We start from the raw sequence: 27,282 nt of genomic DNA, 5'->3' as shown, positions 1-27,282 counted from the left end.
TCCTTTGCAAGACTCCATTTATTGGACAATGTGACGCATGTCAGCTAATTTGGATTGGCGAACATGGATATTGCGTGTGTACGTGTAATTGTTCATATTTTTGTGTATGCCATGTTGCACAAATACAAATAAGTGCTGCATCAGCAAGTGAAAGGTCTCAATCGACAGAGCCTATGTAACTCAACCCCGTGGAATTCTTGAATTAAGGGTGAAATTAAAAGACTGAAGATCAGGAGTACCAAGTAAAAAAACACAATGACTTCCTGCACTGTAGCTACAATTTTCAAGTGGCAATACTTTGATTGAGCGGTTCATTTTCTGAAGACTCCCTACGTTCCAAGCGGATATCTGCTTTCTTCTGCAAAATTGTTTAGTTACTTTGCAGGTGATGACGCAACACATGCAAAATAGGACAGAGATGAAGTGTTGCGTATTAATATTCATCCATTCCCTCACCACTGAGACTTAACATGATAGGTGTCGTATCAATTAATTATTTATGAATATAACAGTATCACTATTAAAGACACTTTGGGCAAATTTGTTATTTCCTAAGTGTGTATTGAACTGCTATCCCTTTGCATTAATCAGTACCCAGGAAGTCACTCTAGGTTTCAAATAGGTTGGTGACCCCTGTACTTGAGTCATCATTTTCATTGTAGCTGTGCCCCGGCTAAATGAAAAGTCTAGACGTTTTTATAAAGGTGCTTTACTTTGTTTGCAAGTTGGTATTTTGAGACAATGTGTGCATTTGTCAAACCCTGCACATATGTTCAGGTGGGTGCTCTATTCTGTTTCTTTTCACATAAATAAATGTGACTATTGAACCTGCTTGTATTTAAACTGAAACTTGTCATATAGTCGGAGAAGGAGGTTCCCTGAGTAGGAGACAAATTGAATGAATCAATGGGAATGTTGAGAAATAATGAAGTCATGCAGTTTTTAACATTTAAGTCAATGCTCAAAATTCTTTCTGCTTTGTACTCATGCTGAAGTGGCCTTTCTAATCAAACTTTGCATTTTGATGGATTTTCATTTTCCTGTCTAACGTTCTTGAACTCATTGTGCGGATCAAGACCTATCGTGAGAATGCTGATGTGCCCTTGAGCAAGTGAGTCTTACTACACTGGACGGTAGCTGTGAGACATACTGGCAACTGTTAATTTGTGTATTGGGTCATTTAATGAATTGAACCTGCTTTATGGAGACAGAGTGCTTTAGAAAGACCACTTGAGTGGATTCGTGATAATTACCACAATGTTACTCTCGTGTGTTCCGTGCTGTTCCACTACCTCAAGAGATTTTCCTTCATCTGGCTACGTTGTTGCCCCCTCTGCAGCCAACAACCCTTCCCCCATTTTAGTGTCAGGCGGAGATAAAGACATGGACTTCTTCTGCGCCATCCACACTTGCAGGGGAAGGCGAGTGCGTGTTAGTTAAACATTTTCTTCGGGGTACGCCGAAACAAAACGAACAGTTTAGCAAACAAACGTCGAGCTCAGGTTGGCTTTTCGGGATTAGCTAGCCTTCACGCGCAGATTCGACAGCCATGTGTTTTACGTCTAAAAAACTTAAGTGTCCGCCCGTAGCTCGATTAATACTCATGCGTTGATTATTAACGAGTCAAATGCCGTCTCGGTGATATGTATCGATCACTTTCTTCAAATAACAAAACAATTATTCCTTCCTCCTGTAGGTTGCCATTACAAGCTCCCCTCCACAGTGGCCTATGCGCGAAACACACCTCTGATATCCCTCCGCCGAGGGCTCGAGTTTTCCCCTTGAAGAGGGGGGGGGGGTGTTGTGGATAAAAACATCGAAATTACAACTGGACCACTAAAATATATATTTTCGCCTTATACAAACACATGCCCGTGCATGCTTTTGAAATCACCAACCAGATGTTTACGACAGTGTTTGGCGACCAAGCTCCCCTGCAGGGCACTAGAATCGTCACCGCGCGGAGCTGTACAGTGTGCTGAGCCGAGTCGGGCCTGTTTTCGAGCGCCTGAATGGAGGCAACCTCTTCCTGGTGGATAAACAGTGACAGCTACAGGGCAGCCACCGACACCCAGCGGCCCGGCTCCGGCGCTGCCTCCGCCGAAGCACGCCGAAAACATGGCTTCAGACAGGCCGCAAATCGCGCAGTTGACTTCTGGTGAGTAGCGGAGCTCGTGGAGCGGGCCGATGTTGCCGTATATGTCCCCCCTTCTTCCTCCCCGCGCTCGGTAGCCCTCTTGTAACGCAGCTCACCGTGCTTCTTCTCTCTCCACTCCGACCCACGCCAGAGCTCTACTTCCTAATCGCCCGCTTTCTCGAAGCCGGACCGTGCCAAGAAGCAGCAGAGGTTTGTGTTGGTTAATTTGGGGACTCTTTTAGATCACATCAAGGCGGCCATGAAGCGTCATGTTGTCTTTTTTAATCCATTTTCAGACGCTGATCAGGGAGGTGGAGGATAAGGAGGTACGTGGAGTGAAGAGATGCGCGGGCGCTTCTACGTCGCCTCTTATTACTTCTCTTTTCGTGCGCATGTTTTAAAATCAATACGTTTAACAATGATGACAGCTAAACTGTTTCGTATGTTGCTTCATTTGTAGCTGCTGCCCAGGAGGTTGGATTGGACCGGGCAGGAACACCCCGGGACCTATGACAATTTGGTAAGAGAGCTTCTTTCTTTCACAGAGAGAAAGTTTCAACACTGCAACTTGACGAATTGAATTTCCCGCATTTTCCCCATGCGAGCAGCAAAACACTTTAAATCCTGTATTTTCTTTCAGTTTAAAAAATATATATATATATCTAGGTTAGCATTTTAGGTCAGTCGAGACCAGGCATCATCACCCAAGTGGTGTCCCACGCTAGGGAAAAGGGGAAAGTGGAGTTTGAACGCTCGTGGAATTGTTACTACGTCACGAGTGTTGTGGGTGCAGGCAGGGAGGCAGGCAGGAAGGCAAGCGGGCAGGCTGGACTGGACTGGAGCACTCTCGTTCTCTTCTTCCTGCTCCACACACTGAAACAAAACTACTCTTCGGCTCCAAACTGGATTATTTGATTCTTTTCCCCCCCAAATCGTTTCATATTTGCATTGAAAACGGATTCGCAGCTGCCACTCGGAAGGAAGAAACATGCAGAGGTGTTGTTGGATATACTTTTTTTTTCCCAATGGAGGCTTTACTTTGGACATGGAGATGAGAGGTAACGTTGACCTCATATTTTTTAATGCATTATTTCTCATTAGAATCCCTCAAGGTGTAAATTGGACTCTCACCGATGTTGCATACCACACAGCAGTCTGATCACATGCAGGTAGTAAAGGATCGATGTCAAAGGGAAACCACAACCTTTAACGCTGACATCACCTATTGATGGTATTGGTGCCTTGCTCAAGGGTACCTCAACAGTAGTTTAAAGGCAGACGACTGTCTCCTCGTTGTCGTCTTTTCATTTGTTCACACAGAAAGACGGATCATCACCCCAAGGTTCCCAAATTTGTATAGATAAATCAGTGTTACTCACCTGCATGCATTTAAATGTTGCACTTAAATAATAATCACATTTTGCAAATTAGAAGGCGCCTTAACTGTGTTTTATCGAATAGAGCGAATACACTAAACCTGATTTGGTTGACGACACATATCAATGGGCTATATTGCACATGTGCAATGTACATCATTTGCTATTAATCTGATTATCTGTTTTAATTGGTTATTGTAAACTATTAATATGCATTTTAGGTGATTTTTCTCACTTTCATATTTGCATCCCATTCACTTATGCAAACATTATATATTTACAAATAGGGATTAGAATATGTGAAATTCTATTTTTAATGGAATTACAAAATATATTTCACCGTGAGTACATTTTGTGTCTCTCTCTCTCTCTCACCCACTGTTCCCTTTCTCTCACATTCCCTCTCTCCGCATGCCCCTCCCACCACTTGCCAATCAAAGACTGCCTCTAATTATATTCATAAATATCTTACAAATGCTATCAATTTTTATAGAAAATGTGATTTCTGTGGTATCACGTCAGTATTAATTTGCTTCATACTGTTTTGTGTTTGCTGCTGTGATTCTGATATGCGTTGTGCGTTTTAAACTGCAAGATGGAGATAGGAATTAATTACCATTATTAATTAGGAGTAATGAGCGAAGATGCATTAATTAAATGAAAGGCTGATCTATTTTACACAAGAGAGGTTGTACTGTACATTTTTTTCAGTGAATGATGAGCCATTTTGTGAATTGTTTGGCTTTTCGCTGATCATGCTTTCACATGCCGTGTGGAAAATGACAGTTATGAAGACAGCTTCTTTTGCAGTTATGTACAGGGAGCCATTATGTGCAGAGAAAATTGTTAATATCTACACGTGTGTGTGTGTGTGGGGGGGGGGGGGGGTTGTCGTATGCTAATCACGTTTCTTCGACCCACAGTAATGTTAGATGTAATTACGGGTGGCCATTAGTTGTGTGTTTGTGCGTGCGCAAGTACGTTTTGTGTTGAAATTGGGAACATCATTTAGTTTTTGTATTATTTTACTCCCAGTGCCATCTTCTAAATGAAATGTCTTCTGAAAATGTATTAAGGCACCTCCATTCTTATTGGGGCATTTTCTTGTCACTTTGTTACAGCTTCAGCTGTTATTAAAGCGTTATATAAATCAATATGTATTGTATTGCATTGTATTGTACTCCATCCAAGGAAAGCACAGTAAATATGAATTTTGCTGAGTGTTTTTGATCATCTGTCCATTTGTCCATCTGTATGACCATATAGGTGAAGCTGTACCGCCATATTAGTCCTGAGCACCTGCTGCATGTTTGCTCAAGGGTGTGTCCTCTACTGGAGCGCGATGTCCCAGCCAGTGTGCCAGGACTCACCAGCCTGCTGGGGGCTGGCCGACAGAATCTACTGCGCACTAGCAAAAGTGAGCCAACATATTTTTCTTAAACCAAGCACATTTATGGAACACTTTTTGAGTGTTGATTTGGTTGGAAATTGGTTTCTGTACATAAGAGCATAGGAGGTCTGATCTGTTTTTGTGTGGCCCAGGTTGTAAGCATGTGGTGTGGAAGGGTTCGGCGTTGGCAGCGCTCCACTGCGGACGACCGCCAGAGCCTCCCATCATCTATGGAAGCCCGGCTAACATCGGTAATTTACATTTGTGATTTTGTTCCGTTCCAAACAAGAGTTTTGCTTAACTCATTCACTGCCATTCCCAAATGTATTTGGCAATTGATAAGCATGACATGGAGCGCCATTCCTGAATTTGTTCGGGCTTTGTTTTTTCCTGCGTAAGGGTGCGTTTGAAGCTTCGGTCAGACCTCTGTCAATGTTTTTCCCTCCCACGAGGGGGCAGCATTTACCTTTTGTACAGCTACCCCCACTTTCAGTGCAGATAACTATACAACCAGTTTAACTCATTTACTGCCATTCACGAATTTATTCGGGAATTGAAAATATGACGTAGAGCACCATTCCCGAATTAGTTCGGTTTTGTTTTTTCTGGCTTGGATGCCGATAAGGCGCTGGCCAGACCTGTGCAATTTTTATCCCTTTCCCCATACGGGGCAGCATTTCCTTTTTTCCATGTTAACGCTTTGTATTTAGCTTCAGCTCTTGTTAAATTGTTATATAAACTAATATGTATGTATTGCATTATATTTTGGACAGCCAGACTCATTTCAAGCTCATATAACTCCAGACCTATATAATTTAGGAAATAACTTTTCTTTCTGATGGAAGAAGAGAGTTTATGTAGTCCTAAAACTCAATATTCTGTGGGTCCTACAATTCAAATGACAATGACAGAAACCCTGGCACTGGAATGGACACATTTTTGCACGTATGGCAGTGAATGAGTTAAACAATGTGTTTGGAAGCTGCTAAACTGGGTGTGCAGGTGTGTTTTTTGTTTAGTTCCAGTATTCTCACATCATGCATCTTTTTACTCGTGTCAGTGGAGACTAGCCACGGCCGGCGCTTGAATGGTTCTTACCGCCTGCGCCAACTCGTGCCAACCGCGGTGTATCAGCACATGAAGATGCACAAGAGAATTTTGGGACACCTTTCCTCAGTCTATTGCGTGACCTTCGACAGGACTGGACGACGTATATTCACCGTAAGTCTTAGATTATGTAACTTCGAGTATTTACGGTCCTGCCTTTCTTTTTTCCCGCTTTTCCTCCTCACAACTGGAGAGTGAGTGTTTCCTCAGAGGCGCCCGCTGGATAAATGCCAGAATTAACATTCATCCTCCGTCTCTTTCACCCCCGCCTTCCAGTTTGCGGTCTCTTCATCGTCATATTCACCTTGTTGATGGACATGTTGATATTTTTTTTTCTTGACCGGTCGATTAATGCAGCTTTAAGATGTTTTTGCTCTCTAACGATAAGCTTAATGCAATGGGGAGAAAGGGTACCAAAATAATAGAGAATCGCTTGATGATCTTCTGCCACTTTTGTATTTGTGTAAACCAATCTTACATTAAAATCAATCTGATATATGGACTCCTTTCTCAACTTAAGGGTTCCGATGACTGCTTGGTAAAGATATGGAGCACGGACAACGGGTGTCTTCTGGCAACATTGCGTGGGCACGCTGCCGAGATTTCCGACATGGCAGTGAGCCATGAAAATACCATGATCGCTGCCGGTTCCTGCGACAAGACTATCCGCGTGTGGTGCTTGCAGACGTGCGCCCCGCTAGCTGTGCTGGAAGGACATGCCGCTTCAATCACTTCCCTTCAGGTCAGAGGTTCCCTTCTATTGTTTGAGAGTATAGCGTCTATAACAGTATTAGCTACATAAAGCTTTACTAGCCCGTCTATGACGTTTCATAGTATATGTTGCTAGTTAGTGAGTGGACTTTGGTGGAGAGCTGCGTGAGTGGTCATTGAAAAAGCGTGTCTTTCTAAGTTTAACTCATTCACTGCCATTCGCAAATTTATTTGTGTATGGGAAATATGACAGAGCGCCATTCCCGAATTTGTTTGGGTTTTTTTGTTTTTCTTGCTGGAGTGCCAATAAAGCGCTGGCCAAACCTTTTGGCATTTTTTTCCTTTCCACAAGGGGGCAGCATTTACCTTTTGTCCATCTTAGTGCTTTGTTCCGGCTTCAGCTGTTGTTAAAGCGCAATATCAACCAATATTTATCTATTGCATTGTATTTTGGACAGCTGCCCTCATTTCAAGATCATATAACACCAGACCCATATAATTTAGGAATTAACTCTTTTTTTATGGTCAAAGAAGAGAGTCTAGCGTTTATTACGCTGCATTGAATGTTTATGTAGTTCTCTTCTTTTCATTTCGGCTTTTCCCTTCAAGTGGTCGCCACAGCAAATCAGTGTCCTCCATCTTTAGAGGTTTGATCCGCATGTTTGTTTTGGCCAAGCTTTTACGTCGGATGCCCTTCCAGACACTACCCTCTGTATTTATCCGGGCTTGGGACCGGCACAAGAAGACCTATGTCCCCTTGTGGCTACAGAACAAGCAACTCGCTCAATAAAAGGCTCCCAAACACAAAATGGTCATCGGCACAGCAACATTCAAAAAAGCTAAACTATACTCACCATTTGATGACAATGCTCTGATCTTACCGTGAAGTGGGAATGTTTATGTAGTCCTAAAACTCAATATTCTCTGGGTCCTGGAATTCGAATGACAATGACAAAAACCCTGGCACTGCAGTGGACACATTTCTGCACATGCCTGGCAGTGAATGAGTTAATGTGTTTGAGTGAACGGTAAATTCTGGAAGTTATTATTTCAACTTATAATAAATTGCTTGTGTTTGCAGTTTTCTCCTCTGTGTAGCGGCTCCTTGCGTTACCTGTCCTCCACGGGTGCTGACGGCACCATCTGTTTCTGGCAGTGGGACGCACACACACTCAAGTTCGGGTGAGACACAGCTGGTGCTGTAATGAGCACACTTAGATTTTCTTTATTGTACATCAATAACTTTATTATGCACATATGGACTGGACACTACCGCGGATTCTCCAAACTTGGGCTAATTTGACATTGCTTCCCCCAGGAAATAAAGTGAACAAAATGAGTTCATCCGCTCCTAGACGAGCTTTTATTAAAACACTCAAATGTTGCAGGTTAAATTGACCCCTGAGAAAGTTTAAAAATGCAAGAAAAACACGTAAGAAACGATTTCTTTACTTATTTGTAGTCAATATACTATATTTATTTAATTCATTAGGTTTATGTATTAAGAAAATAAATTGTGCTTACATTGCACTTCTCATTGGGTAGAATACCTTGTTTCACATTTAAAATAGAGAAAAAGACAGAGTCCTACAAAAAAATAAAGCCAAGCATGTCATTGTTGTACTCTTCTTTGACGACATCATCTTTTTCCAGTCAAAGGCCAAGTAAGTTCACTGAGCGTTCCAGACCCGGTGTTCAGATGATGTGCTCCTCCTTCAGCGCAGGTGAATACAGCTGTTTATTCTCAAACTATTGTTTTTCAAATAACACCATCTCAACATTTTCTACCCTGAGGTGAATTCATAGTATCGGTTTAAACTGAAAAGGGATTTGTTTGCACACAGGTGGGATGTTTCTGGCCACGGGAAGCACGGATCACATCATCCGAGTGTATTACTTTGGCTCAGGACAACCAGAGAAGATCTCAGAACTGGAGTCGCATACAGTCAGTACAACCAGTAAAGTTTTGCATGCTTGTCAGTTCCTGTAGATGTAATAAATTCATGAATATAATAATTACTCATGTGTTGATGTCGAAAAAAAGAAGTGTAATGCAGAGACCATAGTCCACCATGTGAACAATTGCCATGATTTTGGGACCATACACACTACTCACTATTAGGATTATTTTTAAAATGTGTTTTTTTTGTCAACAGGACAAAGTTGACAGCATCCAGTTCTCACACTGCAGCGATCGGTAGGTTTGTGCATCTGCTTTAGATAGCAAGTGCTGAAGATGAACTGTATCAGTTTTGACTCATTCACTGCCAGACGATATGTAAATAAATGTGTCCACTGCAGTGCCAGGGTTTTTGTCATTTCCACTTAAATTGCAGGACCCACAGATTTGAGTTTTAGGACTACATATGCATTAATTACAGTGTAAGAAACCTTAAACTCTCTTCTTTCTTCAGAAAAAAAGAGTTTATTCCGAAGTTATTCCTAAATTAAGTCTGGAGTTATCTAAGCCTAAAATGGGGGCGGCTGTACAAAATATACATACATATCGATTTATATAGTGCTTTAACAACACCTGAATCTGTAACAAAGCGCTAACATGGACAAAAGGCAAATGCTGCCACCTCACGGAAGGTAAAAATATTGCCGCAGGTCTGACCAGCGTTTTATTGTCTCCTCGCATGAAAAACCAAAACCCCAACAAATTCGGGAATGGCGCTCTACGTCATACTTTTCAATTCCCGAATAAATTCGGTAATGGCAGCGAATGGGTTAATCATTAAATGTGAGGAACTGTTTTTGTGTTGGTTTGGCTGCTGAATTGCCATGTGTGTCTGTGATTATTCTTGTTTTTTTAGGTTTGTGAGTGGCAGCAGGGACGGCACGGCACGCATCTGGCAGCTGCATCCTCAAGGTTGGAGGAGCATCCTGCTGGACATGCAGACGAAATTACCAGGGTATATGTCGTACTTAGTGAGCCCGCATTTTTTCTCCCCCAAAAGCAAAACTCTGTAAATGAGCTAACAGAAGGTCCCGCCCCCAGTTCGTGATGTCACGCCAAGACGTCTTGCCTTGCTCGAGAGTCAAAACAATAGCTTCAGATTATGGTTGAATATGATTCAAATAGTTCTGAAGAGGAAAGCATACATGTTTGCAATCGATTAAAGAATTTATTCCATGCCATTTTGAGGTACAGTAAAGTCTCGTTATATCGATATTCAAGGGAGTCCGAAAAAATATCGATATAACCGGGACTATCGATATATCCGACCCTGTTTGCATGTAATTTTCTCAGTGCGTGCATAGAAATAGTATCGATATAACCGGGACTATCGATATATACGATATCGATATAACGAGACTTTACTGTATCTGGGGCCGGGAAATGTAGCACAAAAAGAGGCAAAAAATGACGACAAAGCTCCTGTAAGGAATTAAACAGCCCGTTTCCACAGGCTGATTAATTCCTTACATGGAGCTTTGTCGCCCTCTTCTGCCTCTTAATCAGCCCGTTTCCACAGGCTGATTAATTCCTTACATGGAGCTTTGTCGCCCTCTTCTGCCTCTGTTTTGGTCCTCCACAAAGTTTTCAGACCAGCCAAGTACAGCCAAATGCATTGACGTGATGGAAGGACTGCTACAATGTGTCCTTTTTTCGGTCAGGGGCGTTCCTTCAGTGACGTAACGTACGGACTCGTCACCAACTCAAAAACAAGACTTCCGGAATATTCAGCACAAGTCTTAAAACATAAAATATAGCTATATGCGGTGGAATCTTTGTAAAATACGCTTAGTAGAAGTCATTTGAAGCCATTTTACAAATTATGGACACAACTTGTCCGGAGACGTCGGTTGTCCTTTAAAGTGCTATGGAATAGCGGCACAAAACAAACATAGCATATCGCAATCCACACAGCCATGCATTTTTTAAAATCATTATTATTATTTTTTTGGGTGGGGCGCTTTCAAGCAAATTTCCTCCGAGCTGGTCTTGATAAAAAAATCAATTTTCAATACCTACACGCGAACTTTTCTTGTAGGAAATACAACCCACCACCACTAGAAGACAAAGTGACCAAGCTCAAAGTCACCATGGTGGCGTGGGACTGCCATGACAGCACAGTGATAACGGCAGCCAATAACCTGACCCTGAAGGTCTGGAATTCCATCACTGGGAACCTGGTTCATGTCCTCATGGTACGTATGTCTTGTTTTAATGACATTAACACAATTGCTTGCATATTATTATTGTCAACATTTGTAGCAAATGTGCAAAACCCTCTTATAGGAATTGATTTTAAAGCAAAGTAGGACAGTTTCTATGTCTTAGTTTCTTGCGACCTTTTTTTGGGGACTTGTTATAATGGACATGCATACAAAATTTCATGCTGCTAATTTAAACTGGCTCCAGGAGCTGAATTAAAAAAATGCTCCAGGGCAAACAATGCCTTCAAGGCGTCGTTGAAATGTTTCACCTTATTCCAAGTGATTTATTTGGGCAGGGTCACGAGGACGAAGTGTTTGTCCTGGAGCCGCACCCTTTTGATCCGCGAATACTTTTCTCGGCGGGTCATGATGGCAATTGTATCGTGTGGGACCTGGCCAGAGGCATCAAGATCCGATCCTACTTCAACATGGTGAGCTGCATGGAAGATCTGCATGTGTTTTTGTTTGTCCTCCTCATATGTGTGGCAGATGTTTGACTTTGAATTGGGCGTCTGGATTACGATAGGTTCCAGCTCTAGAATAGAAGAAAATGAATGATTGTGTTTGTATCCATGTATCCTCCATGTGTCTACCATCCCCTAGATCGAAGGTCAAGGGCACGGGGCATTGTTTGACTGCAAGTGTAGCCCGGATGGGCAACATTTCGCCGCCACCGACTCGCATGGTCACCTGCTGATCTTCGGCTTTGGCTCCAGCGGGAAGTACGACAAGGTGAGGTCACGCATGCACACACACATATGACGACATAACCTTGACTCCATTGCTCTACCATATCGAAGATTGCCGACCAGATGTTCTTCCACACCGACTACCGGCCTCTCATCCGCGACACCAACAACTACGTGCTGGACGAGCAGACCCAGCAGGCTCCTCACCTCATGCCACCCCCCTTTCTGGTGGACGTGGACGGCAACCCGCATCCGCCTCGATATCAGCGACTGGTGCCCGGCCGGGAGGGCTGCCGGGATGAGCAACTCATTCCGCAGATGGGTGTCACTTCATCAGGTACGGGTGCAATGTCTTTCATGCTCTTTTTGTTGTCATGGTGACAATATCAAAGGTCTATTGCAGGCGTTGGAAAAGTATGGTCAACCTTATTTGTCAAATTTTCAGGTGTTATGTATGTCATAGTTATCAACGACTCGGCCTGTCTAGTTAGACTGAAAAATACGCCACCAACCCAAGAATAGTATCCTTCTATTTATGTGGCTAACAAGATGCATTTAGAGGAACAGCCACACTTGAATGTCAGTTAATGAGCTACTTGATGTAACTTACTGACTGCATAATTAAGAAACCATTAAAAGGTACAGGGCTAATGAAAAAAACTCCACTGTTTGATTTGGTGCATTGGTTCTTATTTATTTATTTAATGTTCACCAGGCTTAAACCAAGTGGTCAGCGAGCAAGCAGTGGATGGCCCCAGTCCTCTTGATACCATGATCCAGAGATTACAACAGGAACAAGACCAGAGGCTGGGCTCCAATGATACACCCGCTGCTCCCGGTCCTGGTGCCGCTGCTGCTCTTACCGCAGGCTCCCGAGTCGGCAGAGGTCTTCATGCTTTGTGTATTTTCTGTATTATTAGATTTTTCATAGAAATATGAAGTATTCAGTCCAGGGACTCTGGGATCCGTACATCCTTATTCAGCTGTTGTTAAAGTGCTATATAAATCAATATGTACTGCATTGTATTGTTATAATATAGCTCCAAAACCTTAACTCGACACCCCATATATACAACCATCAGATATTGAAATTAAGATGTTATTTATTTATTTAATTTTGTATTTTTATTTATTTTTTATCATTTAGGGTCTGTAAGTTCTCCAACAGAGGTGCACTCGCCGCCCAACGTGGGCCTGCGTCGCAGCGGGCAGATCGAGGGTGTGCGACAGATGCACAGCAACGCGCCGCGCAGCCAGATGGCCACCGAGGGAGACTTAGTGGCGTGGAGCCGTCGTGTGTTAGTGCCTGAGCTGGAGGACGCTTCTGTTAGGTAAAAACAAAACAAATATAACAACAAAAAATACCAACAACAGCGCAACACAGTGATATCACTTTATTTATTATACTTTATTGAGCCTCAGCGGGTTTTTCTGTACACGTGGATGTCTTTGTGTGTCTGTCTGTTTTGGTCACGTAGGAAACAGGTGAACTGGCGAGAGGCTAAAGGGGAAGAGGAGATTAACATTTACCAGTCGGAACGCAGGAGACGCACCATCCACTCCCTGCCTAAGGAGAGCAGAGTAAGACTTTGCACCCAAGTGCAAGTTGATTGGTGAAACCTCATTCATCCAAAACAGATTATTTCCCCATTTGTATTTTTTTAAATGTACAAATCATGATGGCATCACTTTTGCTAAATCCTGGCTTACAGGTTCATCCAACTTCAGATAACGTGTCTGATGAAGGGAAGCGTAGTCAGGGTAACCATGGTTACCAGACCCGGGCAGCCGTGGAGGAAACGAGCCGCCAGAGTGCCGAGGTGGCTGACGATGACGACAGCAACTCTGAGGTAGAGCACATCGATGTAACGAAGCAGAATTTTTTTTAAACCAATGACAAGAATCTATATTCAGGATGTCCTTGAGTCCTTTGTTTTGACTATTTTTCAACACAGTCTCTTTAAATATGTCTGGGTTATCAGGGTGAGACAGAGGTTCGGCAAATCAATGGGCACTCATCAGAGGAGGAGAAAGAAGAGGAGCAAAAAGAACCATGGCCGGATGATCACAGCAGTTCAAGGTATGCCTTTGGTGATCTGGCCTTAAAATTACAGTACACCTGTTCCTTCTTTAACTCATTCACGAATTTATTCGGGAATTGAAAATATGATATAGAGCACCATTCCGGAATCTGTTTATTTTTTTAAACTTGCTTGGATGCTGATAAAGCGCTGGTCAGACCTCTGGCCATGTTTTTTCCCTTTCGCAAGGGCGCATCATTTCCCTTTTTTCAATGTTAGCACTTTGTTCATGCTTCAGCTGTTGTTAAAGCGCGATATCAACCAATATGTTTGTATTGGATTTTATTTTGGACTGTTGCCCTTATTTCAAGCTCATATAACTCCAGACCCATATTATTTAAGAAAAAAAAATCTTTTTCTGATGAACGAAGAGTGTCTAAGGTTTCTTACGCTGCATTGAATGTCCATGTAGTCCTAAAACTCAATATTCTGTGGGCCCTGGAATTCGAGTGACAATGACAAATTTGTCTGGCTGTGAATGAGTTAATAATTGTTTTTTACCAATTTGCTGACAAATAAAGCAAATTACAATTGTCTTATTGTCCGCACAGCGACTACTCCAGCGACTACTCGGATTGGACGGCCGACGCGGGCATCAACTTGGAGCCGCCCAAGAAAAGCGTAAAGGTAAAAAAGAAGAGTAGCAGCTCTGAAGAGGATGGCGACAAGAAGCGTGACCTCAAGAAAGAACGCAAGAAGGACAAAGCCGACAAAGATGGCACGTTACCAAAGAAAAAGTCGCCAAAAGAGAAAAGAAAGGTTTGTTATCTTGAAAGGGAAGAACATCATCGGTATCGTAAAAAATTGAATCTGATTTGTTTGAAAACAATTGATGTTGTCTGGCAGAGGGCAGAGCTCCAGGAGCAAGGGCTGACTTTGGAGGAGTGGCTTCCTTCTTCCTGGATCACGGACTTGCTTCCCAGAAGATGTCCTTATATTCCACAGATGGGAGACGAGGTTAGATTTGATGATCCCCAGAGGAAAAATTCCACAAGCATTTAAAAGCCGTTGGAGAGGATGGCTTGAGTAAAGAATATTTCCCCCCCCCCATCTCTGCCAAGAAAGTATTTTATTTGGTTGAATGTTAGTCACAAGAGTGTTTAGCTAGTTTGCATGGGCTAACCACATTCACGTTTCCCCAAATAGTTACCACAGGGCATTTAGTGACCCATTTGATGAGATAGCAGGCATTTAATAACGATCAGGAGAGAGGAATAAATTAGTTCAAACTCAGTAAGTAATTAAACTCTTTCCGTATATTGAGCCAACAGTTAGTTACGATAGAAGTGTTTATGTAAGGTGAGGTATTTGTTTGTACACGTTATTTTGGCTAATGTTTGCATTTGTGCTTGCAGTTGTACTACTTCCGTCAAGGCCACGAGGCTTATGTGGAGATGGCCAAACAAAAAAGGATTTACAGCATCAACCCTAAGAAACAACCCTGGCACAAGATGGAGCTGCGGGTACGAATAGAAGAAAATAGGAACTTAAAAAAAAAGACGTACTCAATTACAGATCTCGCTGCTTTCTGTTTCAGTATTGATAAATTTGTGGGCATCTAAACAGGCAATACTTGGGTTCAGGAGATGATAAAAGAAGTAGTATTTGTAATAAGGTTTAAATATATTTTACAGTTAATCTTACCATGCATGAATATGTAATTTCCGGTGATAGAAATTGCACGGATTTAAATTTGAAATTGTGGTTTGACTTTGTAGCTCCCCGCAATAATCGATTTTACTCATCAGATAATTTAAACGAAGTCTGTGCATAATCTTTGTTTTTGTGCGGACAGGAGCAGGAACTGATGAAGATTGTGGGGATTAAGTATGAGGTGGGCTTGCCCACGTTATGCTGCCTCAAATTGGCCTTCCTAGACCCTGACACTGGAAAACTGACGGGAGGATCCTTCTCCATGAAGTAACGATCTCGAGCTGTGCATCCAATTCTTTTATCTGTTATTATTATTATTTTGAATCATATGATGGGCTACTTTTTGGGTCATAGGTATCACGACATGCCTGATGTCATAGACTTCCTGGTGCTCCGGCAACAGTTTGACAATGCCAGAAAGAGGCAGTGGAGTATTGGTAAGGTGGTCAACCAAAGCAGCGTGTGTTATTATCAGGAAGCGGCTGCCCTGCAGCTAGCGATCTCTTGTGCGCAGGTGATAGGTTTCGCTCTGTGATCGACGACGCCTGGTGGTTTGGGACAATCGAAAGTCACGAGCCGTTCCAATTGCAGTACCCGGATAGCCTGTTTCTCTGCTACAATGTCTGGTAAATATCACGCAAATGTTATACATGACATTATATTTTGAGCTGTAAGATAAACATCAACTGTCTAAAAATGGGAAAATGGAATCGGATATATTCTTGAAAAATAGTTTTTTTCAAGTTATCATTGTAACTCATTCACGGCCACACAATGTGCAAAAATGTGTCCACTGTAATGCCAGGGTTTTTGTCATTTTCACTCAAATTGCAGGATCCACACAATATTGAGTTTAAGGACTACATAAATATTCAATACAGCGTTAGAAACCTTAGACTCTGTTCTTTCATTAAAAAAAAGTTAATTCCCGAGTTACATAGGTCTGGAGTTATCTGAGCTTGAAATGGGGGCGGCTGTACAATCACTGCGCTTTAACAACAGCTGAAGCTGTAACAAAGCGCTAACATGGACAAAAGGCAAATCATGCCCCCTTGTGGAAGGGAAAAACATTGCCAGAGGTCTGACTAACACTTTATCAGCACCCCCAAAAGAAAAATCAAAACCCGAATAAATTCGGGAATGGCAACGAATGAGTTAAAAATGTGTTGCTAACACTTCACCTTTGTTTCCAGCTGGGATAATGGCGACACGGAGAAGATGAGCCCCTGGGATATGGAGCTCATTCCTGACGAGGGTGAGTCTTTATAACAACGCAGCAAGCGTCTTGCAAGTCACACTTTTCCAAAGTCCGTTTTTCATCCTCAGCCTCCTTCCCGGATGAATTAGGCACCAGTGTTCCACTCACGGAGGAGGAGCATCGTGAGCTCCTATACGTACCTCTGGACGGCGAATGGGGATGCCGCACGCGCGCCGACGAGTGCGAGCGCATCATCAACGCCCTCGACCAGCTCTGCACCCTGGGTAGGATATCCTACCATAATCGCTGTTATCTTGCCTCTTTGCAGCTGAGTCATGTGAAATGTTGGTCATCAGCATGACTGAATATCTGTTTTTTTCCTTTTTCTCATTTTGTGATGTGATTTATAGTTATCAGTATGTATTATACATATAATACGGGTAGGATTTCCATCCAGAAGGCCCTATTCTGGTCTGAAGATACCCAATCCGTTGTGTTTTGGATATTGTCACATGACTCGTGCAGTGTAAATGGAGCCTTGAGATGTGTCATATGCACAAGATTGTGTACAATAGTTTATCACGAGCCATTTTGTTTGTTTTCAGACATTGCAGCGCCTTTTGCATTCCCGGTGGACCTTCAAGCCTACCCCACCTACTGCACGGTGGTGGCTTACGTCACAGACCTCAGCACCATACGCCAAAGGCTGATCAACCGCTTTTACAGGTATGCGACTTTGTGCGTGTGATAGGATGAAGCGCAATGGGTTATAGTGTTTGTGCACTTTGGCTTCAGACGACTGTCGTCTCTGATGTGGGAAGTTCGTTACGTGGAGCACAACGCACAGACGTTTAATGAGCCGGGATCCTTCATCGTCACCACAGCCAAGTTTGTCTCAGACCTTATGCTGCAGTTCATTAAGTGAGTACGGTGGCACCAAGTTTTTGAATGAATCAATGGCTTTTAATATACCGTATTTTCCGGTATCTAAAGCGCACCGAAGTACAAGGCGAATGAATGATGTATTCTCAAACTTTTTCCATAGGCGCACCTTCAATTAATGAAAAAAGTTTCCCAAATATGTATATAAATAGATACGTTTGCAACATACAAAGCATACCACAGTACACTACAGTAGTTTCGAAACCTGTTGTGGCTCAATATTACTTCACATAAAAGGTGCATCTACATATAAGGCGCAGGGTCATCTTTTGAAGAGAATCAAGGCTTTTGGGTGCGCCTTATACCCTAGAAAATATGGTGTATACAAAAGAACATTCAATTATTTTGTGTTTGATTCTTTTATTTCATGATGCCCAATAATGTAGCATCAACTATGTTATGAACTACACTAAATGAATAAGTATTTGGTTTTCCATTCTCAGGGACCAAAGTGTGACGGACCTAATGCCTCTCTACAAGACCCTGAAGAAGGCCACCTTCTCGGATTCTGAAGACGAGGTGTGTTTCTCAAAACATGCACAAAGTACACATTTGGTTGAGGAAAATGAACCTGTTTGTTCTGCTTGAAGGAGGACGATGAGGAAGATGAAGACACGAGTATGCCAGGAACCTCCAAGCAAAATCACAAGGTCAAATAAAATGCATTTACTGTGTTAGATACAGTCAAGGACTTTAAAAGAAGAAGCTTTTGTATTTTCCAGTCATTTTTAAGGCTATTACATTTTTACTAGCGTATTTTTCCTGTGTTTCAGCACACAGATTAGGTGCACTCCAATGAAAGGTGTTTTTTCAAACTTTTTCCATATATAAGGCGCAGCAGACTATAAGGCACACCTTCAATGAATGAAAAACGTTTTCCAAAATATATATATATATATATATATATATATATATATATATACACAGTAAAGCTATCTAGCTGGCTTTCTGTCTATTTGAGTTACTTCCAGGTTGAGTGAACGCTGGTGCGTGTGGCTGCCGCTGCTCACCCACAGAAAAACGTATCCCGTGATTGAAAAGTGACATTGAGAGTTATGAAAGGCGCTAATATGTGAAATGAAATGAAATGAAATGTGTTATTATTATTATTATTATTATTATTATTATTATTTATTATATTAGAGGCTGGGGTTACGCACTACTTCTTCTACAGGGGGAAATGGAGTCGGTGGTTGCTGACAATAGTTGCGAGACCTGTAAGCGCACCTACGTGTAAGGTGCAGGCTCATCTTTTGAAGTAAATAAAAAGCCTTGGGGTGTGCCTTATTCACCGGAAAATATGGTACTTTAAAAAAGATTATTATTCAATCAGGTACATTTCTTGTTTTGCTTTTGTGTGTATTTCTGATGCAGTCTTTGAAAATTGAACATTTTCCAAACCACTGATCTCCATCATGTCTAAATGGGTTATATATATCCCCCCCCCCCCAACACTCATTTTTTATTACGTCAATGTCCTTCGCAGGAACGCCGTCTAACACGGCAGCGTCTGCACAAGCGACCCCCATCATATGACCCTCAAGCATGGCGAGGATGTTGCAAGGAGCTGCTGGACCTCATCTTCCAGTGCGAGGACTCCGAGCCCTTCCGAGAACCTGTAGACCTGCAGGAGTATCCGGTATGAAATATGAGGCTGGCTATCGCACAGTATTGCACACTAATGTACAATATCATGGTGAGATTTTGTAGTCTTGAATTAAGTATTCTAGGTGAAGAATTCTCCTGTACGCCGAATCTGTTCAGTTCTTAGTCTCTGAACTTTCATGTGTGTGTTTCTTCGCTCATTATGAATCCACTTTTACCCTGCCAGGATTACCTCCAGATTGTAGACTCTCCAATGGACTTTGGCACTGTCCTCAACACGCTGACGACGGGCAAGTACCAGACGCCCGTCCAACTCTGCAAGGACGTTCGCCTCATCTTCAGCAACTCCAAAGCGTACACGCCCAGTAAGAAGTCCAGGGTGAGAGAAGTGATCGCATGAATATTCTTTCCGAACTACAGAGTTTCATTGTATCCTACTGACGTGTGTGCATATGCGTGTATGTTCAGATCTACAGCATGAGTCTGAGGTTGTCTGCACTGTTCGAGGAGCACATGAGCTCTATCCTTGCTGATTACCAGGCCATCCACGGCCTGACGGACAAGCTGACCCGACGGACCGCTGAGCGCCATGCCCAACACGGCGCACCCGACCAGCGATCCACGCGGCACAATGTGAAAAGACGACGCCGCAGCGAGTCCCCCGCCAGCAGCGCGGCTTCTAGGTCTGACTCCAAAATGTAGTGATTGTAAAAATTAACTCATTCACTGCCAGATGATGTGCAAAAATGTGTCCACTCCAGTGCCAGGGTTTTTGTCATTGTCACTCAAATTCCAGGACCCACAGAATATTGAGTTTTAGGACGACATCAACATTCCATGCAGGGGGGTTCGGTGAGTCGGTCTCAGGGGTTCGGTGGATCCTCCGCCACAGAGGTCCACCCCTCAGTCTAGACTGCAGTTAGTAGGCACAGTCATTGGAAGAAGGGTTCGGTGAATGAGCATATGAAACTGGTGGGGTTCGGTGCCTCCAACAAGATTGAGAACCACTGCCTTAGACGCTCTTCTTTCATCAGAAAAAAAGAGTTAATTTCTAAATGATTTGGGTCTGGAGTTATATAAGATTGAAATGAGGGTCTGTCCAAAATACGATGCAATGCGTACATATTGGTTTATCTAGCGCTTTAACAACAGCTGAAGCTGGAACAAAGTGCTAACATGGAAACAATGATGCCCCCATGTGGAAGACAAAAACATTGCCTGAGGCCATGGCCATCACTTTATCGGCACCCATGCATGAAAACGTCACATTTTAAATTCCAGAATAAATTTGTGAATGGCAGTGAATGAGTTAAACACGTCATATAATCCACCCTCTTGTTTGTAGCCCGGAGAGGAAAAGGCGTGTCTCATCTCGAGTGAGCAGCAGGCGTGAGCCCTCGCCACCTCCCTCACGGCCCCCCTCCTTGAGACAGAACATCACTCCAAAGCACACGCCTCCGCTGCTTAACGGGAAGGTGGACACACCAGCGGCGGCGGGACGCACGCGCAGCGCCGCAAGACACTTTGCGCACTTGCCGCCCTCCTCAACGTCTGCTCACATTTCCAGCGCGACAGGTTAGATCGCATACACCATTTTCTTTCTGGGGGGGATTTAATCTGTTTTTATTGATACAATTCTAAAAATGTAAAATCTCATTTTAAATTTGTTTTGTATAACATCAGACAACAATGATTAAATCAATTTTTTTGCTCCACACCCATATTTCCAACATGTTCACTACCATTTTTGTTGAATAATCAATTTTATGAAAGTAATTTTGGTACAAAGACAACATTTAACTCATTCACTGCCATCCCTGAATTTATTCAGGAATTTAAAATACAGTATGATCCCCGAACGTGTTCGGGTTTTGTTGTTTTTTTTTTGCGGGGTGGTACCAATAAAGCGCTAGTCAGACCTTTGGCAATGTTTTTTCCCTTCGACAGGGGGGCATCATTTAACTTTTGGGCATGTTAGCGCCTTGTTCCAGCTTCAGCTGTTGTTAAAGCGCTATATAAATCAAAATGTATGTATTTTGTTGTATTTTGTAAACCATTTCAACCTAAGATAACTGACTTAACTTAGGAATTAACTCTTTTTTTCTGATGAAAAAAGAGAGTCTAAGGTTTCTTACGGTGCATTGAATGTTTATGTAGTCCTACAAGTCAATATTTTGTGGGTCCTGGAATTTTAGTAAAAATTACAAAAACCCTGGCACTGGTGGATACATTTTTGCACATGTCAGTGAATGAGTTAAAAAATATATGACATTTACTTGTGTGTTGATGACCAGTTTTCTCCATTCTAGAGTCGACCCGCTCTCTGAGAACGCACAGTTATGTGTCTGCCTCCACATCGCCTGCAGCAGCTGAAAGGACGACCCAGTCTTCGGCTGTCGAAGGTGGCGTGACAGGAAGCACTCGGCGGAAATCAAGGACACCTCTAAGACGAGGATCAGGTAATGTCATTTGAAGTATCATCACATGCCAATGAAAAGCAACATTTTTTTTTCTTTATATCTAGAAATATGTTTGATTTTTTTTCCCCATTCATTGTCGTTCCCCCTTCCAAATGTAAACTTGGATTTTGTTATATTACCCCAAAACTTGTTTCGAGTTAATTTTATCAGCTTTTTTTCTTCCATCATTTTTTAAAAATGATTTATTTTAGTCAAAGAAGTGGGGGAAAAACACATTTCAACATTGTTGAACTCATTCACTGCCATCCCCGAATTTATTCGGGAATTGAAAATATGACGTGGAGCGCCATTCCTGAAGTTGTTCGGGTTTTGGTTTTTCTTGCAGGGGGTGGCCGATAAAGCACTGGTCAGACCTCTGGCAATATTTTTGCTTCCCACCATTTGCTTTTTGTCCATATTAGTGCTTTGTTACAGCTTCAGTTGTTGTTAAAGCGCTATATAAATCGATATGTATGTATTGTATTTTGTACAGCCGCCCCCATTTCAAGCTCAGATAACTCTTCTTTTCTGATGAAAGAAGATGGTCTATGGTTTCTTACGCTGCATTGAATGTTCACGTAGTCCTAAAACTCAATCTTCTGTGGGTCGTAGAATTTGAGTGACAATGGCACAAACCCTGTCACTGGCGTGGACCCATTTTTGCACGTCTGGCAGTGAATGAGTTAAAGAAAAGCACATTTTATTTATTTATTTATTTATTTTATGGCAGCTGTCAAACAGAAATCATCTCATTGCTTTATTTTTGTGTCACTTGCCATCCCAGGGTCGCCTGAAAGCCGCCCCTCCCAGAGCACATCCCTCATGAATGGCCACAGCGGTCATATGACAGCTGGAGTGGGAAGGAGGCGTCGTAAATCCCGAGCGGAACCGCCGGCAGACCCGGCAACTCCAACCAGCCCCTCCAGGAGACGCGGTCGACCGCCGGGCAAGAAACGAGGCAGAAGAAGCAAGGAAGACCACGGCAGCCCCACCCCTGATGATGAGCTTGACCAATCCACTGGCGACGAGGGCGGCGCGTCAGCAGCGGTCACGTCAGACTCCGGCACGCCAAAAAAGAGGGGCCGGCCACGGTCCCTCAGAACTGAGGAGGCGTCACCGCAGCCCCCAAATCTCCCTTCTCCTCCTCTTTCTCCACCGCCTCCAAGCACCTCAGAGACACCTGAGCCTTTGCCGCTGAGGAGGAGCAGCCGCAGAGCACACGAGGACATAATCTCCACACCACAGACGCAGAGAGGCACTCTGAGGGACGGGCCAGCGGATCACCGGGAGGGGGAAGAGTACGAGGGTGAGGATGAGGCGATGGGCTCGATTCGCACCCGTAACCAGGGGCGACGCTCAGCTTGGTATGTCGAGGATGACTCTGAAGAAGAGCAGAGGCAACTGCTCTTTGAGGACTCCTCCATCACCTTCGGAACCTCTTCCAAGGGACGCGTACGTAAGCTGACAGAGAAGGCCAAGGCCAACCTGATCGGCTGGTAGCCCGACAGAGACCAGCGCTCTCATTGGCCCGGCTGCTGCTAATTCGAGCTGTGCCCCCCTCCCCTTCCCTCCTCCTCAAGTATTGGTCCATGTTGGACCCCCCCACATTTTTTCCCTTATCTTCGTACTTGAAAGAAAAGCCGCTGGAGGAGTGGTTGCTTTACAGAACCGGACTGTCGTCAGTGGGTTGGTGGGCGGTCAAAAGCGCCCACTTGAGCCCAGAACGTTTTTATACATCCCCCTGACTGTTTTTTTTTCTTTTTCTAACATTTGTACATGATACTTCGCCCTCTGCTGGAAGTCTTAAGTGTTGCTGTCCAATGACAAGCATGACACTTCATGTTTGTGCCCAAAAATGAAATACCACGCTAACTTTTTAATTTTTTTAAACAAACAATACTAATAAAATTTTTTGTGATGCATTGCTTTATCGTGGACAACAATATTTAAATGTGTATGAGTCCGCTTCCAAAAAAATGGCTGCCCAGTGAAAATTTGAAATTTACATATTTGGTTGAAATGTGTAAAATTAAAATGTGTGGCAATGCATAGAGAACATATGCATGTTGTTTCCCAATGAAAAACTTGTATCATGACAAATTTCACTCGTCAAGTTATAAAAATATCCATGTGAATGACACCTGGAGAAAAGTCATTCCTCTCCTTTTTTTTGTTTCATAGCAAGGAAAACTTTTTTCAAAAATAGGAATTGTTTTTCATGAATCACAGGAAAACTTTGAGGTGTATGCTTTTCAGTGGACAACATCACATGTATGGGTTCCTGTCCAACAGGGACCAAAAATTAGATTTGCTTAAAAATTCTTGCATTTAAAAAAAAAAGAATTCATAACCAAAATTTTGGAAAGATTTTTTTTCTGCCGGACTTGAAAGGAAAAAAGTGGTCAAATTTGCCGCATGTTTCCTTGGAAAATGACATTGTGTGTGTGATTATTATGTTTTTTCATTATATTTTACTCAGACACACACTCCATTAAATAGGGACACCTTGGATGTGTGTGCTGAAAAACCAAATGTTGTACTGTTGGTCGGGGTGTTGTTGTGTTATTTTGCGTATCAACGTGGACGATCGGAGTCCATGTGTAGGTCCTACTGCATTAGCAATGTGCCTTTTAAGTCTTTGATGCGTATGTATGTGTATGTGAGAACGACAAACGGAAGTTGTGTATTTATTAGATCATGTGACTTATATCAACGTAACCAATGCTCTCGCCACATGCACTTATCATCACACAGCTTCATCGCAATGTGCTTTTTACTGTATTTTTTTGTGTCGTGATCAAACACAAACAATATCCTTTTAAAGCTAATTTCTGTCAAATTGGCAAGTGTCATATTCATGGTCTGTGTTCATGTGCCTAGATAAATCCTATCAAGACAATTTTAAGAGGTTGTTTAGCTTTCAAGACTAGGCCAGACTGGATTCTCACCCCCCCCCCCCCCCCCCCCCCCCAAAAAAAAAACCCCATCCATCCCCCTCTTCTATTTTCTAACATTAAATCAATGTATAAATTGTGTACTGTGTCAGATAATCGATATTTTGGACACATTTGTACTCTGTTCATATGACATTGACATTTTAAGGGTGAACTTGAACTCTCATGTACTTACTTATCATGTTCAAAGCTGTTAGCACCCTGTCCTGTCCTTTTGTAAAGTATCCCCTCTCTGCAAGGAAATTCATTTGAATTACTACACAATCCATGAAATAATGAAAATAATCTTTGTCAAATTATGACCCTCATAGAACCCGTCATCATACTATGGGCAATTAAAATGAATATTTTACAAATGTTAAAAATTCTTAACAAACACTGTCCTCCAAGATGACTGCACGTGAAAGGCAGGTGAGTCTCTTCAAGACACTGTTCTGAATGTTCACGTCCTTCATCATCTTGTCATTTCAGCTGTATTGTACTGAGCTGCCAGCACAGGGTACTACATTCCGACCTTGCAGTAAGTTCTAATTCCTGTTCTATGGTCATATTGGTTCATATCACGGGTGAATCAGAGGTGATGTTTTTAATAAACATGTTTAAACCATATAGAAATGTTAATTAATATGTATATTCTTCATTGTACACATATTTTGAATTGACATATACCCAAGTATTACAGAAGGACGTTTTTGGGTGTAGGAAAGGGAGAAAAACTTCACTTTTTGTTCTGTTTTCTTTCTAAGTATCTTCAAGGGGCCTTAAACTTATAGTACAGCTGGGGATTTATGTGGGTGTGCCTTGTGAGCATTTCCATTTGTCATGAAGCGCATGACAGAAATTGGGAGTCTAAACGTTTCACGTCTGTTAGTTTGCATACTTATAAATAGAACTTAGAATATGTGTATACTTTTGTGTGTCGGGAAGGTTCTGTTGTCCTCTTAGTTGATGCATTGAAGACATGTTTTAGTATATCATTACTTCATATCAGATTTACATCAGATATTTAAAGAAAGCAGTTAAAACTGAAATATTTAGTCGGTGTCCAGTTGTTTTCATTGCTGTATAGCTAATAACATTTCTAAGAATCACAGATTACTAAAAAAAAGTTTATTCTGAAAACAAATGCCATGTTTAAGTCTTATCTGTTTTTAAAGGCTCCGATTAAATGTTTTTTTATGTGTCAAACTCAGGACCAGCAGAGGCGCTATCCTGCATGTTTTGCATGTCTTTCAGTTGCAACACACCAGCCTCAAATGATCAGATCATCAAGCTTGACGGAAGCCTGACGTCGAACCTGTAATGGCAAACATGCAGCAAGTTTGATACATGTCCTCAAAAAGTAAGTCAACGTACTCTTATTGACAAGTCAACACTAACTAAAATGCAGCTACAGAAAGTTAAATCATTTCCACGTCGTCTTATATCTTATATGCTCTTGTAGCTTCCAGGTTGCGATATTACGTTGCAATGTCCCATTGTAACCGCTAGAGGGCAACAAAGTAACATAAATGAGGTGCAAAACAATTCATCTAGTTGCTTTTCCGGTTGAGTGAATTACAGTCAGTTTGTTGCCAAAAATAATACAATTATTTTCTAGTTTTTGAATGTCAGATGTATTGTTCTCGTCCCTGCCTAGCTTGTCTTAATCCACTCAATAATTTAATCCCTGCTCCCTTTCACGCGCTTGATCTGGTAAATGTAATGTTCGGTTTGACTGAATGTCTTTTAATCTTGCTATTGTAAAGCATTTATGTGAATATTGGTGTGAATGTAGAAATGGAGATGCTCCGCTTAATGTGTCTCTGCATACATGAATATAACAATGCTTTTTTTTTTTTTTTTTTAAACAACCGCAGTGTTTTGCTTTGCCCGCATCAAACTGTGAAAAGCGGATTTTATACTGGCAACCTAAAAATACAGAGGCCCTGTTTGTTGTCATAGTCTCCAGTTTCAATGCTCCCCTGCTATGATCCATGAAACCCAAACCTCTGATCTGCGGTGCTGGCCAAAAACAGCCATGATGCCCACAAAAAAAAATGGAAAACTATTTTTCTCACACTACGACAGTGGTACATAAAACCACTGGATTTTCATAAATGGTGTTTGCATTCAAAAACATTTTTAGTATTTGCAGGTGAGACGTGCGCGCTGCTTGACTTGCAATTTGCTCCCATCAAACACTGTCCAGAATGAAATACCGAGTGACATATTCAACTCTACAATTGTTTTTTTGTAAACAGAGAAAATCACCTCATTCCGTTTGCCAAGAATGCAGTCTGTGATTTGAGACTTAAGCACTCTTTTTTTTTTTTCTTCTTCCTGTAGCTTTACCCCATCACGGACGTCTTGAGGTCAGGATGGAGCCTTTACATCCCCTCTGTCATTGACATTGTATCCTGAAACACCTCTTTCCAGAAGGTCAGTCAAAGTTTCTTAGAGACCCATAAAGTCCACTTCTATGTGTATTTAAAAAAAGGGCTGTGACAATGAGATGATTGCTGAAAAGGATGTAATTTCCACCGACTGCTTTCCGGGTGCGTAGTAAATGCTAGTGTCTTGCCAAATAATCCCGCGAACAGACGGAAATGTCGCCGGTTTCATTGGGGCGAGGCTGTTATAGTTGAATGTAAATGGTGCTAAATGATTTTTGCGTTTGACTCTGTTTTACCCTTTAATAGCATTAATTCTGACTTCCCTCTTGATGTTTATAAAAGTCACTTTAATAGCAAAAGGCTTGCTTGGTGATGTAAGGATTTATGGAAACCCAAAGAAAGGCCGTCTTTGGAAGTTGTTCTGAGAAGGGGCCCGGGTCC

General features: G+C 42.3%; 1 protein-coding gene and 1 long non-coding RNA gene across 3 annotated transcripts in view; both read left to right on the top strand.

Moving 5' to 3' along the window:
* The first annotated feature begins 145 nt into the window (after positions 1-145).
* phip (PHIP subunit of CUL4-Ring ligase complex) lies at positions 146-24,472 on the top strand. 2 transcript variants are annotated; one of them, XM_089021750.1, is made up of 40 exons: positions 146-2,158; positions 2,289-2,347; positions 2,434-2,463; positions 2,598-2,657; positions 4,780-4,930; positions 5,056-5,154; positions 5,964-6,124; positions 6,531-6,752; positions 7,803-7,903; positions 8,375-8,445; positions 8,566-8,666; positions 8,878-8,918; positions 9,538-9,636; positions 10,720-10,876; positions 11,182-11,316; positions 11,489-11,617; positions 11,686-11,911; positions 12,290-12,460; positions 12,722-12,905; positions 13,053-13,155; positions 13,287-13,424; positions 13,557-13,654; positions 14,207-14,414; positions 14,502-14,612; positions 15,011-15,118; positions 15,451-15,575; positions 15,663-15,745; positions 15,823-15,934; positions 16,502-16,563; positions 16,656-16,790; positions 17,112-17,232; positions 17,302-17,427; positions 17,892-17,967; positions 18,039-18,098; positions 18,935-19,087; positions 19,280-19,432; positions 19,522-19,736; positions 20,399-20,628; positions 21,363-21,512; positions 22,297-24,472. In XM_089021750.1, exons 1-40 carry the CDS (start codon positions 2,119-2,121, stop codon positions 23,010-23,012), a joined length of 5,520 nt encoding a protein of 1,839 aa, XP_088877876.1. In that variant the 5' UTR covers positions 146-2,118; the 3' UTR covers positions 23,013-24,472. The 2 variants fall into 2 exon arrangements, with proteins under 2 accessions (XP_088877876.1, XP_088877875.1); XM_089021749.1 differs by having other exon boundaries at positions 16,635-16,790.
* Positions 24,473-25,708: 1,236 nt separating this feature from the next.
* The window catches only part of LOC148883864 (uncharacterized), a 48,275-nt gene continuing 46,701 nt past the window's right edge, over positions 25,709-27,282 (top strand). The window contains exons 1-2 of the long non-coding RNA XR_016118480.1: positions 25,709-25,808; positions 26,795-26,887. This is a non-coding gene — a long non-coding RNA (uncharacterized LOC148883864). The remainder of the gene's footprint in view (positions 25,809-26,794; positions 26,888-27,282) is intronic.

The sequence above is a fragment of the Hippocampus bargibanti genome, linkage group LG19 (genome assembly GCF_051943395.1).
Source record: "Hippocampus bargibanti isolate YZ-2025 linkage group LG19, ASM5194339v1, whole genome shotgun sequence".
In the NCBI taxonomy this organism is placed as follows: Eukaryota; Metazoa; Chordata; class Actinopteri; order Syngnathiformes; family Syngnathidae; genus Hippocampus; species Hippocampus bargibanti.
Note: the sequence above shows the minus strand (reverse complement) of the source record. Positions and strands in the feature narration are given on the sequence as shown.